Raw genomic sequence first — 20,037 nt, 5'->3', positions numbered from 1 at the left:
GGCAGCTCTCAAAACCATATAACGCCATTTGGGAGCTGCAGTTTGCTGAAAATGCGCCAATTTTTTTTTTTTTGATGAAAGCCCGATATTACAACTTGTTTCAATGTGAAACTAAATACCCATCTATAGTTGAAATCCCATCCCCACAAATTCGCAATACCTCGCACAAAATGGTAACAAAATTTTTGCAATGTTTATAGCATACCAGTAGACATCAAGCACAATATATATATATATATATATATATATATATATATATATATATATATATATATATATATATATATATATATATATATATATATATATATATATATATATATAAGCTCATGGACTCGGGCAGCTAAACCAGGGGGAGATAAGTCTGGCTGGAAAGAAACTAAACTGAGACATCATTGAATGGTCATTTTTTTTCAGACATTGAAGAATGTCAATCACCTCCAAGCAACTAACAATACTCCCATTGCCAACAAAATGTTTCCAAAAGTTTAAAACACAGGTATTCCGAAGTATGGCAAAGACAAACATGCAAAATAAAGTGGCTAATTTGACTGAGTGCCGATGACAAGCATGCATTAGTTTTCCTAATAAGACATGTGCACACATGTTGAATTCTTCCTGATAAACCTATGTTAGCCTGGAGGCCAGTTCATCTGTCTTCCACCCAAGAGATGAACATGAAGATGATAGACAGATTGACCTGCAAAAGAAACGAAAATTTACATCACCAAGGGCATGCGCCAGAAAACCAAATAATAAAATTAATTAAGATTAAATTCGGAATATGATACAGACATCCACTTGGCCCATCGTTGATAACAGCCCTGAAACCATCTTCAAGACCTTCCTGTTTGGCAATAACTTTGGCAGTGTATAGCAGGTAGCCAAGAATCTCGCAGTGCCTTTCCTCTGCCTGCAAGCAAGCCAAAACAATGATAGACAACCGAAGTCTGGCTGCAAGAACTAACTACTATGGAAAATAGGTTGGTAGAAATTTCTTGAGGACCCACTGTAAGTACACAAGTGACTAGGAGTAATAGAAAGTGCCAATGGCAGAATCCACCTACAGACTAATGAAACAGCTGGTAGATAAACCATTGTTAAGCATTAAATAGTGGAAAGACGATACCATGGAGAGCCTGGTCAATCCATCTTTAACTTTAGGGATGATTATGATGTGAGTAGGAGCTTGTGGAGATATGTCCCTGAAAGCATAGACCTGTGACATGGGTGCCATTGAAGATACAAAGAGGAATATTAGAAAAGTATTTCAGGAAAAAAAATATTTTTCAATAGAGCACAAAGGATGCTTTAGAATGAAAAATTTATAGCAAGATCTACTATGAAAAAGAGCACAAATGGACACCAGACAAAAGACTAACATTAACTAAAAAGGTGGTTTTGAAAACATTTCTTACAGAAAACATAGTGCATGAAATTTCTTGAAACAAAAAGTCTTTAGATATAGTTAAAATGCAAAAGTGGTGGTGAAGGAAACAGTGTTCCATCCAGGGATATTAGACATGCTTCAAAAGTAATAAATATTAGGATGGTGATGGTAATGAACAGTGTTCCATCCAGTGAAATGAGAAACAGTTCAAAAGTAATAAATATAAGATGGTATCACTAATGATCATTGTTCTGTAGTTGGAGAAGGAACATAAAATTGTCATGAAGATGGATTTTTCGCCTTTCAGTTATATATATATATATATAGAGAGAGAGAGAGAGAGAGTTCTTTTAAAGGATACAATGGTATCGCCCCCACCTAGAAACAGAAAAAGACAATACTCAGAAATATTATAACAAAATTCATGAGCAAATCCAGACATGCTTAAACAACATGGAGGAATAAAATTTTGTACTAGGGCAAGATATGAAAAAGTGTGTTTAGAGTCTGATTATCACATCAGACCCGAGTTCACAGACCCGGACCCGGACCCATATTGTTAATGTACAGTTTGTATAGCCTTGTTTTTCATTCTGGATATTATACCACACCCGGACTGTACATCATATATTAATAGATTGTTTAGGTCACGATTTCATATTGAAATCGTGACTGCCGCAGCTCCCCATCCTCTATTCTTTTCTCTTTCTCTTAACGCAGGTTCTAGAGAAGATTTTGACATGGTATCAAAGCCTAGATCCATCTAGGGGTTGAAGAGGCTTCCAAAAGGTGCGACAGATCAAAGGTTTGAGGATTCTTTCATTTCTTATCTTCTTATCTTCTTCTCTTCTTCAGTTTTCTTCTTTCTTCATCTTCATCTCTCGTTTCTCCTCTTCTTCCTCCCTAGTTCCCTTTTTGGTGGATTCACGCCCCCACGTGAATTCCTAAGTCGTTCACATGTGAGGAGTTCACGTGAATCTTGGTTCACGAAAATCCTGTGCGTCAAAAAAAAAGCGAGGGAACTTGTTTCACGTGAAACGCTAAGGTCAACTCATAACCCAACCGATTCTTCATTTTTGTTTTTAATCTAATGCACCAAATCTGTGCCCTCTGCACATTTTCCCCTGTGTATCCCTTTTCCTTTCACTTGGACTAGATATCCTGATCTGACCGTGAAGTTTAGTCAGACCCGAGATACTAATCCTCTTTTGCTGTCCAAACCTACTCTGTGACAAACTTTCTATTATTTGTTGTCCAGACCTACTGTGTGATAATAAACACACGACAGACTACTGTCCAGACCTACTGTGTGACCTACTCTGTAATTGACCTACTGTGCCCTCTCTCGCAACATATTTCTTCTCGCTGCCACAGGTGGTATTCACATTGAAAATATAGTCAGCAAAAAAAACTCTATTCGTGTGAGAAATCCCATTGCTTAAATATCAAACCTTATAAAAGGTGGAAGGGAAAACTTAGTTTTTTTTTCTCTGACAGCCTCTGGTCTCCAATCTTTGAGGTTACTCATTAAAAAAAAAAGGCGATCAGCAAATCTCTCTGGCTGTAGACTGAGCTATTCGTGAATACTCTTGTTAAAATTCCTTTCTTCATGGATCTTCATTCTTCTTCATCAAATCTTTCTTCGAGTTTTCTCAATCAACTCGTTTCTGAAAAGTTAACCACCTCAAACTTCTTGATTTGGAAGAGACAAATCATCCCTTTTATAAGGAGCCAAGGTCTCTTAGGTCACCTGGATAGAACCACTCCAATCCCGCTAGAATTTGTTACGAGAGAAGAAAAAGATGACAAAGGAGTAAGTTGAATTGTGTATGTCAAAAATGTAGAGTACCTCAACTGGGAAAGGAAAGAGCAGTCAGTGGTTGCATATATCACTTCTACCTTGTCTCAAGAGGTCCTTGTTGCAATTCCCAACAATTGTACAGCCCTGCAACTTTAGAAGAAATTGGTTCAGACATATTCACAAGTTTCACAGGCGAGAATGGTTTTTCTCAAAAGGGAATTTCAGATGCTAAGAAAAGATTCCATGACCATCATGGAATATCTAAACAAGATGAAGACTATCACAGACCAACTTGCAGTTATAGGATGTGTCGTGAGTGACAGTGATATGGTACAACAGACTCTGAGTGGATTGGGATCCGACTACAATATGATCGTCACTTTACTATTGTGTTTGCCTGCCCTTCCTACCTTTGATGAGCTACGAGCTAAATTAATTCAGTATGAAATGACTTTGAAAGGTTTTTCTGAAGAAACTCATGTTCATATAAATTCTCAAGCAGTTTTTGCCACAGGGGTGACTTACGGTTGAGGACGAGGGCGAAGTGGACACGGAGGACGTGGATTGCTCCTCACTCCAAATATGTTGATTCATGCTCAGGGACAAAGATTCATCCCCACTTGCTTCCTTTGTAACAAAAGGGGGCATATCAAGGTGAATTGTTGGCACAATCCAGAAAATAAAGAAAAGGCTCCACAGGCAGAACCCAAAAGTAAGACTACCAGTATTAGTAACAGTGGAGAGATTAAAGATCTGCTAATATCCGCCTTGTCAGAATTGAAATTAAAGCAGAATGATCAAGACACTTGGTTCGTTGACTCAGGGACAGCGACCCACGTGACTGGTGATACAGGTAAACTCTCTAATCCTATTCCTTATTTTGGCAAAAGCAAAATTGTCACCGGAGATGGATCCCACCGTCCTATTTCCCATATTGGAAAAACTGTCATTCCCATGTCACATTCTACTCTTGATCTTTCTGATGTCCTACATGCTCCCAACATCAAGAAAAATATTGTCTCTGTTTCTAAACTTGTTGATGATAATCATGCTTCAATCGAATTCACTCCCTTCTCTGTGCAGGTCAAGGACCTTCACACGAGGAAACATTCGCTGAAGAAAAGAGACGAGGCAATATGTATGTTTTTGAAGAAGATCCATATCACTCCATCCACCCTGCTCACCTGAGTTCGAAGACTTCATTAGAGTCGTGTTCCTCCTCTTCTACAAATGTTTTTAGTATTTTTGAATGTAATAAGCCTTTCTTATGACATAGTCGATTAGGACATTATGGGAGTCATTTTATTGAGAAACTTGTTTCTAATAATCTCATTCCAAAAGAAAGTCTCAATGTGGATGAGAAAAATAAGAAGTGTTCTAATTGTCTTTTATGCAAAAGTTATGTATTGCCTTTTCATTCTATTAATAAGAGAACTTCAAAACCTTTTGAGGTAATATGTTCTGATGTATGGGAACCTGCCCCAGTTGCCTCCGGATCTGGAAGCAGATACTACCTAATCTTTGTCGATAGCTATTCTTGATACACCTGGATATATTTCATAAAAAATAAGTCGAAAGTTTTCCCTTTGTTTCAAAATTTTCTTTCCTTAGTTAAAAATCAATTCTTTGAGTCCATCCAATTCTTCCAATGTGATAGAGGTGGGAAGTTCTCATCTAGTAACTTTATTTCTTTTCTTCAAAATAATGAGATAGGAAGAAGGGTGTCCTGTCCACACACACTTCTCAACAAAATGGGATCGTTGAGCGAAAACATAGGCATATCGTTGAAAGTGCTATGAGTATGCTCCATGACAGTAACCTTCCCATCAATCTGTGGACAGAAGCCTTTCATTCTGCTGTATATGTGATAAATAGACTGCTCATGGTTGTCCTGAAAAATAATTCTCCTTATTACTGTCTTTTTGGAGCTCATCCTAGTTATTATGATTTGTGTGTCTTTGGATGTGTTTGTTATGTGCACATTGATCGGTCCCTGATAAACAAGTTTCAGGACAAGGCTCAGAAATGTAGATTTGTGGGATATGCAGACGACTACAAAGGGTATAGGTGTTATGATTCCATCAACAGGCGTATCCGAATCTCAAGAAATGTTATCTTTGATGAACAAATTTTTGCTCACAAAGCTGGCACAACGGATATGTCCCCTACCATCACCGAAGTTTATTATCCTTGGCTGAATTCCGAACTTTTTGCTAGTTCCAATGAAGTCTGTTCTCTAGATTGTGGACAGCAGGAAGAAGAAACCTCTGAGACTATTGACACATCGGAATCTCAGAATGAGGGAGAAATACCATTCATATCGGGTAGATACAAGGGCATTTGCTATACTAGACAGAGAACGACAACGTGAGATCTTTCAAATCACACCTCAACAGCTGCATCTACTTCCTCTCATACTCTTGAGGTCAGGAGATCCAATCGCGTAATACACCCTATTGATAGGTGGGTCAGCTATAACAATTTCTTCTTGGATTTTCAGCCCTTCTTAACTGTCCTGAATAAAGAAGATGAACCTATCATGTACTATCAGGCAGCCAATTCTACCAAATGGGTAGAAGCCATGAATGATGAAATGCAAGCTTTACATGAATGTGGAACCTGAAAAATCGTTCCCAGACCACCTGACAAAAATGTTGTTGGGTGCAAATGGGTCTACAAAATAAAGTATAAACCAGATGGAACCATTGAACGATACAAGGCAAGACTGGTAGCAAAAGGGTTTACTCAAGAAGCAGGGCAAGACTATGATGAAACCTTCAGCCCAGTGGTGAGAATGGGAACAATTTGAATTATTCTTTCCTTGGTCGTTGAACATGGATGAAAGTTGAGTCAACTTGATGTAAAGAATGCATTCTTGCATGGGGATTTAAAGGAGGAAGTCTACATGAAACAACCCCCTGGATATCAAGAGCAAAATTGCAAAACACGTGTGCAGGCTAAAAAGAGCTATCTATGGCCTAAAACAAGCCTCTCGTTCTTGGTTTGACAGCTTCTCACTTGAGATTCAAAAGCATGGGTTTTCACGCTCTCTACTCGATCACTCATTATTCATTTTTAGAAGTCAGAATGTGATCACTCTATTATTAATTTATGTTGATGATATAGTTATCACACGAAACTCTGAAGGTCACATCAAGGAAGTAAAAAACTATTAGGTCAAAGGTTTAAGATGAAGGATCTCGGAGCCTTGCGCTATTTCCTTGGCGTAGAAGTCGATAGCCAGGCTCATGGCTTGACTCTCACTCAGCACAAATATATGATAGATGTTCTCAGCAGGGCAGGTATGAAAGGTTGCAAACCTTTAGCCACTCCAAGTATGCTCCACCAAAAATTAAGTACTCATGATGGAGACCTGTGTGAGGATCCCACCAGGTACCGCAGCTTAATAGGGATGTTGCAATATCTCACATTCACTCGACCTGATATTGTTTATTCAGTTAATCAAGTGTCTCAATTTATGCATGCACCACGTACCGGACATATGGAGGCGGTTAAGAGGATACTCAGATACCTGAAAGGGACCATTGGAGATGGGTTGATATATTCTTCACAATTGTCTGGCAAGGATGTTGTGAACTTACTGTATATTGTGATGCAGACCGGGCAGGAGATCCTAATGAGCGAAAGTCTACGTCAGGATATTGTGTCTTTATTGGACGAAATTTAGTCTCTTGGAGTAGTAGAAAGCAAAAGGTTGTTGCTAGATCAAGCATTGAAGCTGAGTATAGATCCATGGTTGCCGCTACTACCGAAGTCACCTGGGTCAGGCATTTACTAACTGAAGTGGGAGAAACGATCTCTCTGTCTACCTTGCTGTGTGACAATCAAAGTGCTCTCAATATGTCATTCAATCCAGTACATCACAGTCACACTAAGCATATTGAGATCGACCAACATTTTGTGAGACAAAAGGTTGAAGAAAAAGAAATCGAGCCTGAGTTTGTCAATACTGAAAGACAAGTTGCAGATATTTTTACAAAGGGCTTGACAAAATATCGTTTTTGGAAGCTTAAAGGCAAGTTGTTCATGGTTCAAAACCATGATCAACTTGAGGGGGGGTGAAAAAGTGTGTTTAGGGTCTGATTATCACATCAGACCCGAGTTCACAGACCTGGACCCATATTGTTAATGTACAGTTTGTATAGCCTTGTTCTTGTATAGCCTTGTTTTTTCATTCTGGATCTAGATATTATACCAGACCCGGACTATACATCATATATTAATATATTGTTTAGGTCACGATTTCATATTGAAATCGTGACTGCCGCAGTTCCCCTTCCTCTATTTTTTTCTCTTTCTCTCAACGCAGGTTCTAGAGAAGATTTTGACAAGATATTCCTAAGTGCATCCATGTGAACCTTAAATTTCCTAAAACACCATTGATGGTGTAAACTAACATAAAGCACCTCCATAGTATTATCCTCAGGGGATTGAAGAACTAAAAGATTTGCCTCCATATATATATATATATATATATATATATATATATATAGAGAGAGAGAGAGAGAGAGAGAGAAAGAGAGAGATGAAAAGGGGAATTGTCCAACCAAAGGAAGGTCCAAAATCTACAACCAATGACGATCAGATAGCTCCCCTTCTCCAATGCTTGAGCATCTCATAGATCGGACCTCATATATTTGTTTTTTATAATTTATTTAGTAAGAGATATGCTTTACACAAAGACTTTACGACATATAGACATGTTTTTCGAAATGTGAAAAATTGACAGCTCACAATGCATTTAAAACTTTATCATGGGTCGTCAAAAACACATCTAAACATTGAAAATTCACAATCCAAAACATATCACTCACTAAGAAAAATCCAATATGTAAAGTCCGATCGATAAAAACCCAATCGTTAGAGAAGGAACGCCATTGATTTTCGGACTTCACGAACAATCTGTTCAAAGGGGTTTTTGACCCGCCAGATAGTGAAGTTTGCGAAAACCACCAACTGAGAAAACGTAGGTCAGATCCAGACATTTCCAACAAACTAATATTTGTATTTTTCTGAGTTTTCTATGAGTCTATACGAATTTTTGAATTCTGGAAATGGTGTGAGTTATTGATAAAGAACTAGATTTTCCATTATTCGACAGCAACAGCAAAGTTTGATATTTTTGAAACACCTAAACAAAGATTCATCGATAACTCAGAACATGAAAGTTTTAGATCTAGGTTCTAGCTTTCTACAGAATCAAACAAAACAATTTTTCATGCAGAGAATCTCCAGATAATTAAAAAATACTGAACACCACTAGGAGTGTTCTGAAACAACCAAGTGAAAGTGGATTCTTGTCAGTCCGAAACTTTAACAGCACTTTTAGGGGACACAAACGGTCGATTCACGAAATAGCCTCAACTACAAAGTTGTAGATAATCGCCTTAGCTTTCCGGGAAGCTAAAGAACACCCGAAACTGATCAATATCGAGGTCGATACGATCGTTTCTTTAGAATCATTCCAGACAACTCGGGATTCGGGAACTCAAGGTTTGACAGGAAACCGAGTTATGTAAAAAACCAAACGAGAGGGAATTTCTTGTGAGCAGCAGAACCAATTCGTAACATAAACTATTTCTAATCATTCATTCGAACACAACAAATAAATCACTTCAACTCACAAGCAAATTTCAATGAGAAAACACATGAAAAAAAAGAGAGAAAATGAGAATGAAGGAACAAGTGAACCAGTGAATTTGTGGTACGAATGACAATAGCAATGGATGTCGCTGGGAAACAACCGACACCAACCGAAGCTTTACGAACAGCAGATCGAACAGCCTCTTTGAAGATCAGCAATCATGAACCACGACGTTTACACAGCAACCTCTAGGTCGATCTTCTCAAAGATCACCTTCCACACCAAAAACGAGATTCGGTTCCACCTTCACCCAAAAGAGTTTTTCCTCAAAACCAGCCACACCAAACCAGATTTTTTTTGTCAAAGAGAAGCATCCCCCCCCCCCTGGTCGACCTCCTCTCATAAAGGCTCTGAAGCATGGGGAAGAGCCACATTAAAGAGGCAAATGGCCTTCCCAAGCCATGCTCTAAAAAAAGGAATTTGACTGGACTATTTTTGGCTAAGGCTATTAAGGGACCAACAGCCATATGTGACTTGGACTAGTCAAGGCTGAATTTTGAATGAGGTCCAAGATGGTCCACTCCAAAATGGTGTCAACTAGGACTCGTTTTGGAAACGGATCTTGATCCAGATCCAAAACATACAGTGAATTGGATCCTGCATAAAATGCATTAGAAAAATGCAAATGCGAAAAAATAAAAACTACGTGCATTTCCCATACACCCTCTAGTACCATAAAAAGATCCTACAGGGCACCAGAACTATCCGAATCCGTAAAATCCGGCTCCTAAAAAAAATAAAAATATATTTAACGTAGCTGAGATGCGGATGCTTAGATGGATGTGTGGAAATACAATAAAAGATAAGATTCGGAACGAAGAGATACGTAAGAAGGTAGGTGTTGCACCCATTGAAAATAAGATGCGAGAGAATCGTTTACGGTGGTTTGGACATATTCGGCGAAGGCCTAATGATGCTCCAGTTAGAAGGTTGGAGAAATGGGAAAATATATTAGTTAAAAGAGGTCGGGGTAGGCCTAGGAAGACTTGGATGGAGATGATAGGAAAGGATATGAATGCTTTGAACCTCACCGAGGACATGGCGTTGGATAGAAATGATTGGAGGAAAAGGATTCATGTGGAAGACCCAAAATGAATTTCTTTTTTGGTTCATATCGCTGACCCCAATTGTTTTGGGATGAAGGCGTAGTTGTTGTTGTTTGTTGTATATTTAACGTGATTCCTCACATGCCACAATGGAATCGAATAATAAAAATACAATCTCTGAGAAAAGAAAGCTGCAAAATATCTCAGATATTGTAGCACGATAATCAAAATGGGTCTGGGTTGGCAGAGATCCAATTAGACCCTGATAGTCCTGCACGATTGGATCTGCCCTGGATCGCATCTTGGATTGGATTTGGATCTAATTCATCTTCAAAGCTCGGATCTTCAGGATGCTCTGCATCAAATAGACTCTTGGATCATCCGATTACCATGTATAAGAAGGATCTTTTAAGGCAAGAAAATCAATGGCTCATAATTTTCATAAATATTCAAGCATAAAAAATCACATTTCTTGATCCGATTATGATGATCCAACAATCGGTTCCTAGCAAATGGACTAGGCTGAATGCATTTGTTGGGTTAGATTTGCAAAAAAAAAAAACATCGGAAATGCCTAGTTCATACCAGCAAACATGTTTTGCCGGTAAGCATATTTCAGTTTCCTTTATATATATATATATATATATATATATATATATATATATATATATATATATATATATATATATATATATATATATATATTATGTATATGGAAAGGGGATTGTCCAACCAAGAGAAGGTCCAAAATCTACTACTAATGATAATCAATGGTGTTCCTTCTCTAACGATCAGGTTTTTATCGACCGGACTTTACATATTGGATTTTTACCATTCATTTAGTGAGCGGTATGTTTTGGATTGTGAATTTTCAATGTTTATATGTGTTTTGACAGCACTAAAAATCAATGTCCCACAATACTTTGCATTGTAAAGTTTTAAATGTATTGTGAGCCATCGTTCAAAAAATATGCCTATATGTCTTAAAGTCTTCATGTGAAGCATATTTCTTACTAAATAAATTATAAAGAATAAATATATGAGGTTCGATCGATGAGATGCTCATTGGAGAAGGGGAGCCATCTTATCGTCACTGGTTGTAGATTTTGAACCTTCCTTTGGTAGGACGGTTCCCCTTTCCTATATATATATATATATATATATATATATATATATATATATTGAAGGGTGTTTTGAGTGGAGCCATCTACAAAATTGTGGCCTTACCTCCCACCAAAGGACCATGAAATTAGCCACATTAAGCCCTTTGGTGAAATAAGGCACAATGTTGTTGAGAGGGCTCCACCTAGAACATCACTCAATCCATATTGGAGTTCAAATTTCATTCGAGAATAAGGGACGAATTTGTGATTAAAAGGCTTCTTAGGTCATGAAAATCAATCTAAATCTCACCAATTCCCAACATTCTAACAAAATTAAACTTGGAATGAGCTTTAGCTAGACTCTGCTTATGATTTTACTGGTAATAAACAACCACTAAATTTGTTGGAACATTACCAAAAATAAAGTTGCATCATAGAATATAGATATAAAAATAGAATCTCTGTACTTGAATGTTAACAATATGTTTTTACTTTTTCTAGTAATTTCTAGCGATTCAAAAGTAGATTGCACCCATGGATTGTGACGGTCATGATCTCAGACTCAGTGACAAATATCATAAGATGGATTATGAGGAAGTGTGTAGTTTGAAGGTGGCAGTCACCATAAAAACAGCAGATTCAGATGCTAAAATATGATCACTTCATTGACCACGAAAAAAGAAAAAAAGAGGGGTGTCAGAGAGACTAAAGCAGAGAGATTGACAAGACTCCCACTAATGGCATGCATGGAGGCCACCTTGTTTTGATGACAGGAAAATGTGCAAAGACCAATGTACCTTATCATCCTCGTATACAGCAGTACTTGGAATTTCCTTCTTCAATATCTTGTCAAATCTGAAAACAGGAAATTTCAGCTAAAATTAATCAAATCTTCACAAAAGAAAATAATAACAGAACCCTCATTGCCATATTTCAAATTCAAAGAAGAAAAAGTCAGCAACCTATAAAATTGCAAAAAACTTCAGTTTTCATGTTCAAATTTGAAGACAACGGGAATAATATTTTAAACTTCGTAAAACATCCTAAGAGCCACCATTTATGTGAAGAATAGGAGGTTCAATGAAAAAGCAAGGGAAGAAAGAAAAAACCACAAACTATATACCGTAGTAACTCGGGCTGGGAGCACCTAAAAAACAATCTGATGTGTAAATGCAAAACATGGGCTCACATTGTCCAGTCTCCATGTAGCTCTTTTGTCCCCATGAAAGTTATTACCTTTTAAAGTGAAATCAAACAGTTGTTCTCTTCGTAATATGCATTTCAATACAACAAATCACAACAAAGAGATCTTCCACTTAAGATCAGGAGAGGATTATAATAAACAGGAATTTTTTCAACCAGCAAGCAGCTTTCTGGGGTGCTTACAAATCAGGCACCGTTGTTAATGGATGACGGCATTGCAAGGCCCCCAGTGATGCACTTAACAATGAACACAAGCATTCTTCAGGTATAACTTATCAGCCTAAAGGCAGAAAACCTGGAGTTATCGGAAGCTTCATAGATAGGTGGGCAGCATGCTTTTCAGAAATTCACTTCCGAAGCGCAGTGCCCTTCGCTTCCGACGCTTCTGTCATGATTATTTTCATGTTTTCCATGTGCTTTCTTTCATGCTTCTCAATCACTTCTTGTGTACATTCTCTAACTTAGCAATCATCACTGTAGATTTTGAGAAGAATTTAATTCTTACAATACAAAATCATGAAATTTAAGAATCCTAACTTTTATTTTAATTTTTATTCTCTCGCCGTTCGATTAGTATTTCGCTTCCATTCGATCTCATATCATTTCCTTTTCCATTCCTATTTTTGCTTTAAAATTGATTTCTCGCTTCCCACTTCTTATAAATTTTAAAATACTTTGCTTCTAGATCCCGGTTCCACTTCCTAGTCTGGTAACCTTGAGAAAACCATCTCAATACCTATCTAAAAAAGCCTCAGGTACAACCAACAGCAAAACCAAACGGGGGGAAAGGAAAGAAACATCGCCCCACAAACGTTCTAGCGTTTATCGTGGTTTCGAGTATCAGCAACACCTGAAACGAGGCAACAACAAGAAACTGATGCCTAGAAACTCTATCCCTCAATCGGAACCAATCAACGATACAAACACGCTCAGGATACATATGACGTCCCCAAGGAATCTGTGCAATCACCCACTAAGAACAACGGACGAATCATTTCTCAAGGAGAATATAAAACTAACCAAGGAAGAGCGCCAAAGGAAACGATCGGGAGCGAACGTATCCTTCTAAGCTACGACCAACAGAAGCCAAACCTTCGATTTCCAAAAAGGAGAAATGGAACAACTAATGAAGAAACCGATTAGTTCTCTGCCAGTCAATGGATGGCAACTATGGAACCAATCAATGAAGAAGGCGAAGCCAGAGAGAGGAGAAAAGGACATTACATGGTGGTAGCGTCCGGTGGAGCTGAAACGGCGGAGAGAGCGGCGTCCATCTCCGACGCCATCGAACACGAAGGGAGAGGGAACCCCAAGATGAGAGAGAGAGAAGAACTCACCCTTCGTCTACTTCAATCGCTGGATTCTCTCTCTCTCTCTGGATTGTTGGTTTCCTTGCGATACTCTTAAAAATACTCAAAAATCAAGCTCATGCACAGCTTGCTGCCAGTTATGCAACGTCAGAGGCACTATAGTCTATGGGGTTCTGATGAAAACTATGGGAAATTCTTGGGAGAAGTCGTCCTTATTTTGAAAGGTGGCAACAAAGAGTTTTCGATTTTTAATACTTGCATCTAATATTAGGAAATAAGCCGAGATGCTCATATTGGGGTTGTTAAAGAGTTTTGCTCAAACTCTTAAAATAGACTTGAAAAGCTGAACATGAAAAATGGTACTCGACTACTAACAAATATATTTTAGTCATATATTGTAAGGTTATATGTCACTGATGGGGGTTATTTCAACAGTCACAATACTCAAATACAAAAAGACTTGTCGTTTGAGAGATGAAAGGATTTCTTTTATAAATGTGTCCTAAATTTGAACTCTTTAGATAACTATAAATGCATTTAAAGGGTATCATATACATACATACACAGGAAAGTAACGATTGTAATTACGTAAAAAAAAAAAATTAATTAGCTAGAAAATTTTACGACGGAAATAATCTATCATAAATTTGCGACGGATTAGTTAGAGAAAACTAGTCGTCCCTAAAAACAGAATTAGTTGTGGAAACAGCGATGAAAAAATTTTATCTCAAAATCCATCGCTAATTAATGATAGAAAATTTTGTCTCAAACTCCTTTGCAACTTCACGACGAATGAGCGACAGAATTTTTTGTCGCTAATTAGCGACAAAAATTTTAGACATAATTTATCCGTCACTAAGTCGTCGTTACTTTTTTATGTAAATCGGCTCATCTAGGGCGTGAAATTCTCTCACTGCTCTCGCTCCCATCTTCTATCGATCCACTTCTCTTTCTCCTCCCTCGCTCCATCCCCCTCTGTCGCCTCCCATCCTTCGAGCAAACGCCAACGACAGAAGCCGTTGGCCACCCCTCCGAACAGCACCATTGTCTCCTTCTTCCCTGTTGCCACCGACGACCACTGACCGTCGGCCACCCCCTCTTTGATCACTGTCATCTCCCCTTGTTCCCTCAGCGACCCCACCGGCAACCCACCGTTTGTTCCTCCCGTTCCATCAACTCAGTCGAAGTCTACCAGCGACCACGCTCGTGAGCTCACCTGTTCACTGCCTCTCGTACCGTCGCTCCTCCCCCTGTCCCTCTTTCCAACATGTGGCAGGGGCCCCCACCCCCTGCCGCTGGTCCTTTCCGACAGGGGCCCCCGCCCCCTGCCGTTGGTCCTTTCCGGCAGGGGGCTCCGCCCCCCTGCCCTTGTTTAAGCAACACATTAGGGGGGTCCACCCCTTGCCTTTGTGTTTGGTCGGCTGGCAGGGGGCTCCGCATCTTGCCTTTGTTTTCGTTTAGTCGATAGGGGGGTCAGCCCCCTGCCTTTGTTCTCTTTTGGCTAGCAGGGGGACTTCGCCCCCTGTCGTTGTTGCTTCTCGGTGGGGGGTTGAGCCCCCGTCTTTGTTTCATTCGATCGGCAGGGGACAGAGCCCTATGTCCTTGGTTCTTTCAATCGGCAGGGGGTAGAGCCCCTCTGCCCCCTGTCCGCTTTGTTTCTTTGGCTGGTAGGGGCTTTGCCTCCCTGCCGTTGTCTTTTCTTATTGAGCAAGGAGAGCAAATACCTGAGTGGTTCTTTTGCCGACAGGGGGAGGGGGCTCTACCCCCTGTCGTGTTCCCCTTTCGTCAGGCAAGGCGGGGCGAAGCCTCTTGCCTGTGTCTTTGTCTTTGACCGGCAGTTTGCTTTTTTTTGCTTCTCTCTGTGTCTTTGTCTTTTGCCGACAAAAGTAATGTGCATTGCAGGTGCGTTGTAGAGCAAAATGCGCGATGCTTAATGCTAAGCATCGCATGCAGTTTAAAATACCATGCAAAAAAAATAAGAAAAATGCAAATTGGGTAAATACTCGTGGTGAGTAAGTGATACAAGTGCATCACATGTTATTTACTTTTTTGGATGCAACACTTTTCTGTTCATATTCACTTAGTTGTGGATATCTAAGATTGTTTTGTTGGAGTTTGAAGATCATGTTGAGCATGATTTGAATGTATGGGAATAGAAGTGCTCTTATTTTTGTAGTTCGGAGACCATGCTAGTCATGATTGTAGTTAGCGGGATATTGGAGTGTGTTTGTTGCATGTACATGTTTGACATTGTTGTGGTATGAATGATTGAATGTATTACAGTGTTTGACATGACTATCCATGCTTGCATGAAGTTATTTTCGATTTGATTATGCATTTCATATGAAATTATATCATGAAAACATGTTTAAAATGAATGTATCGTGTGTATGTAATATCTATATATATCAAATCATTACATCCACCATCAATGCATGATAAATTAGATATTTTCTTCATCATAGCATTATTATGATTCTCTTTTAACTGATTAAGATAATATATGTAACATCATAAGACAAAATGGCTGCAAGCCGTGAATATCATGTACTGAAGGATAGTTGATAATGAGGTGTCGCTTGAATATATGGATGGTGTTAACAGTTTTATTGAATTTGCAATGGCAAGTGTCAGTACAGTGGAATATATGGATGGTGTTAACGGTTTTATTGAATTTGCAATGGCAAGTGTCAGTACAGTGGATCCCACCGGTCGGATCAGGTGCCCATGCATGATGTGTAAGAATAATTGATTTGTAGAACCTCATGGCGTTAGACATCACCTATACATGAAAGGTTTTGTCAATGGTTATCAGAATTAGACGCTTTATGGTGAAAATTTTAAAACAATTTTGACTCACGGGTGGATGTGGTGCACAATAATCCATATGTGGATTTGATATTTGATGTCGCAGGACCATAACTGGGTTCTGCTATGGGTCCTAGTGATGTACCAACTGAGGTAGAGGAAGAAGCAATAAACGATGCAGCTAGTAGATTTTATGACCTACTTAGAGATGTTGATAAGTCACTGTGGAATGGTTACGAGAGTCACACTATCTTGTTTGTAGTTCTTCAACTACTGAATTTGAAGTCAGAGTATAATTTGAGTCAATCATGTTTTGATCGTTTATGCTTTATTGCGAAGAGTATGTTGCCCAAAGATGAGAAATTGTCACAAAATTTCTACCATGCGAAGGTTATGGTCAACGCTCTAAGTATGGGGTGTCAAAAGATAAATGTTTGTCCAAATCACTGCATGTATTTCAAAGATCAAGAAAACAACAGATCATGTTCGTCATGTGGGCATCCTCGGTTCAAGCCAAAGACAAGGGACAATGCTAGCACGAGGTCAAAAAAAGTGTCATACAAGTCACTCTGCTACTTCCTTCTCACCCCTAGGTTGCAACGACTGTATATGTCTTGAAGGACAGCTAAACACATGAAATGACATGCAAATAAAGTTTGACATGATGAAGACAAGATTACGCATCCTGTTGATGCGAAAGCTTGGAAGCACTTTGACTGTACTCATCAGACCTTCGCAATGGAAGTGAGAAATGTTAGGCTTGGTTTATGTACAGATGGATTTAATCCATTTAGAGGTAGATCAACCTCATACTCATGTTGACTGGTATTTGTCACCCCATACAACCTTTCTTCAAGCTTGTGTATAAAGTGTAAAAATCTTTAATTATCTTTATTGATCTTTGATTTGATGTCTCCGAGCCAAAATCTTGATGTATATTTAAGGTCATTGTTGATAAATTGAAAATATTATGGGATGAAAGTATTCTCACGTACGATGCTCACAAGAAACAAAACTTCAATATGAAGGTTGTTGTTCTATGAACAATTAGTGACTTTCCTGCACATGGTATGTTATCTGGTTGGTGCACACATGAGAGGTTGACATGTTTGTACTGCATGGAAGATATAAAATCTTTTAGATTAACGCATAGAAGGAAGTTGTGTTGGTTTGATTGTCACCATCGATTTTACCCAGCGACCATCTGTTATGACGACAAATGAATGTGTTTTGAGCAGACACAACTGAAATAGAAGGTCTATCTACACGGTTGTCCGGCATAGAGATTTTAAGACGATTGTGATACTTTACATATGGACTGACAGATGCCCGTAGTGCGACGCCTTTCCTTAGATTTGAGAAGGATCACAATTGGACAAAGAAATCTATATTTTGAGAACTGTCATATTAGCCGACCTTATTGATACGACATAATTTGGATGTGATGCATATGAAGAAAAATGTGTTTGATAATGTGTTCTATACGGTAATGAATGTCAAAGGGAAAATGAAGGATATTTTAATGGCCCGTATGGATTTAAAAGTAATGTGTAAAAGGTCAAAATTTGAACCCCAAGAGTACAATGACAAAGTACTGAAACCAAAGGCAAGGTACGTGCTTGGATCAGATCAAGTAAAGCAGGTATGTCAGTGGTTGAGACAGTTGAGATTTCCATATGGATACGTCTTTAACATTGCTCGGGTTGTGAAGATAGATGAGGGACAATTATATGGGTTGAAGCGCCATGATTGTCATGTCATTATGCAACGGTTGATTCCCCTAGTATTCCATGATATGTTAGACAAACCTATAAGGGGTATTATCAAAGTTGAGTCGATTTTTTAGAACATTGTGTGCATCAAAAGTTGTAGTAACTAAGGTAAAGAATTTCAATGATTCTGTCGTCACTACTATTTGTCAGCTAGAGAAGCTATTTTCGCCAGTATCTTTCGACATTATGGAACATGTGATCATACACTTGCCATACGAACTTAGGGTTGGTGATCATGTGCAATATCGGTGGATGTACCCATTTGAAAGGTATATTTTTATTTATATTTTCCGGTATAATGCTATTGAGAATTTATTATATTATGAGTTGTATATTGTTGATAGATGCATGTTTGACCTCAAAAAAAAGGTTTGAAATAAAGCAAGAGTGGAGGGTTCAATTTGTGAGGCATACACTTTAGAAGATATTTCAAAATTTTCATTTATATACTTTGAGTCTCACATTCCAACACGTTACACTTGCCCACCTCGTAATGATAATGGACAACAAGTTATTGTGGCCGACAAACTATCAATATTTAAACCATTTGGAAATGCCTTTAGCAGTTGCCGGTCAAGACTCTTGGAAGATCGAGAGCAAGACGCAGCACAAATCTATATCATTTTTAATTACTTAGAGATCAACCCCTACATCGAGTAAGTATATATAATATATTACACTAAGTTCTCTACGTAGGTGGTTCGATGATATAATTATTTGTTAAGTGCAGACGATTTAATCTGGAGTTGCGAAGAGAACTTTTATATCTCACTGATTCAGAAGTACAGAAAGAATGTGAAAATAAGTTTGGGGCATGGTTGAAAGAGTTGGTAAGGACAATGACATGCATTATTTTCGTGTAAACAACAATATGTTACTTAATTGATCGTGTTTACAGTAATTGTTTATGCTTGTAGGTCTGTCATGGTGATGTTAATGACCAAGGAATATGTAATTTACAAAATGGTCCGACCAAAGTTATGCAATGTTACAACAGGTATATCATAAATGGTTATCAATTCCATATAGAAGACTACGGTGTAGACAAGTCAATGATGAATAATGGCGTGTGTGTCAAGTGTAGCAGTTACGGTGAAAATGAACTTGACTACTACTGTGTTATTGAAGAAATAATGGAGTTGACTTACTTAGGCATAAATAATACAGTAACTTTATTCAAGTGGTATTGGTTTGATCCCACAACAAGAGTCGACAAAGCCTCAAGCATTGTGGTGGTGAATCATAAATCAAGGTTTGGAACATATGAACCATTCATATTAACATCGCAAACTCAACAAGTTTACTATACTTTATATTTGAATGCAAGTAAGTCAAATATAAATGAATGGTGGGCGGTTTGCAAGGTGAAGTCTAAACTATACCCCGAGTATGATCGATTACAGGAAGACAAGATTGTTGAAAATGGTGATTACTATCAATCAGATGATATGTATGACTTTTCTTATAGTCACGATGTCACACATGGTCTGCATGCCACATCTTTATTATCCAATAGCAAACATATGGAAGAATGTAATCTAAATGATATACCAAGTGAATGGCCGCCCAATGAAGAAGAAGACGAAGATGAAGAGGAAGAAGAAGAATATGAAAGTCAAACAAGTGATGAGGAAGCATATTCGAGTTAGTAAAATACATTTTGTAATACATATCACATCACTTTCTCATATGCATCATCTATTTTAACATTATATCTTGCATATAATGTTACATTCAAGTCTAGCAACAGGAACAAATGTTTCATCAAAGTCAATACCTTCCTCCTGGTTGTATCCTTGAGCTACTAGTCTTGCCTTGTTTCTTATAACATTACATGTTTCATCTAGCTTGTTTATGAAGATCCATCTTGTCCCAATGATCTGATGATCCTTTGGTCTTGGTACAAGATCTCAAACATTATTTCTTTGGAATTGATTAA

General features: G+C 38.3%; 1 protein-coding gene across 1 annotated transcript; it reads right to left on the bottom strand.

Moving 5' to 3' along the window:
- Positions 1 to 365: 365 nt before the first annotated feature.
- On the bottom strand, positions 366 to 13,585 carry LOC149810573 (14 kDa zinc-binding protein-like). The gene is made up of 5 exons (XM_089994195.1): positions 13,433 to 13,585; positions 11,803 to 11,860; positions 1,130 to 1,219; positions 796 to 913; positions 366 to 700 (listed from the first exon to the last, which is right to left on the bottom strand). The coding sequence occupies exons 1-5, from the start codon at positions 13,492 to 13,494 to the stop codon at positions 633 to 635; spliced, it is 396 nt and encodes a 131-aa protein (XP_089850321.1). The 5' UTR covers positions 13,495 to 13,585; the 3' UTR covers positions 366 to 632.
- Between the last annotated feature and the right edge of the window lie 6,452 nt (positions 13,586 to 20,037).

This window comes from Nuphar pumila, unplaced genomic scaffold (genome assembly GCF_984573655.1).
Source record: "Nuphar pumila unplaced genomic scaffold, dmNupPumi1.hap1.1 HAP1_SCAFFOLD_287, whole genome shotgun sequence".
In the NCBI taxonomy this organism is placed as follows: domain Eukaryota; kingdom Viridiplantae; phylum Streptophyta; class Magnoliopsida; order Nymphaeales; family Nymphaeaceae; genus Nuphar; species Nuphar pumila.
Note: the sequence above shows the minus strand (reverse complement) of the source record. Positions and strands in the feature narration are given on the sequence as shown.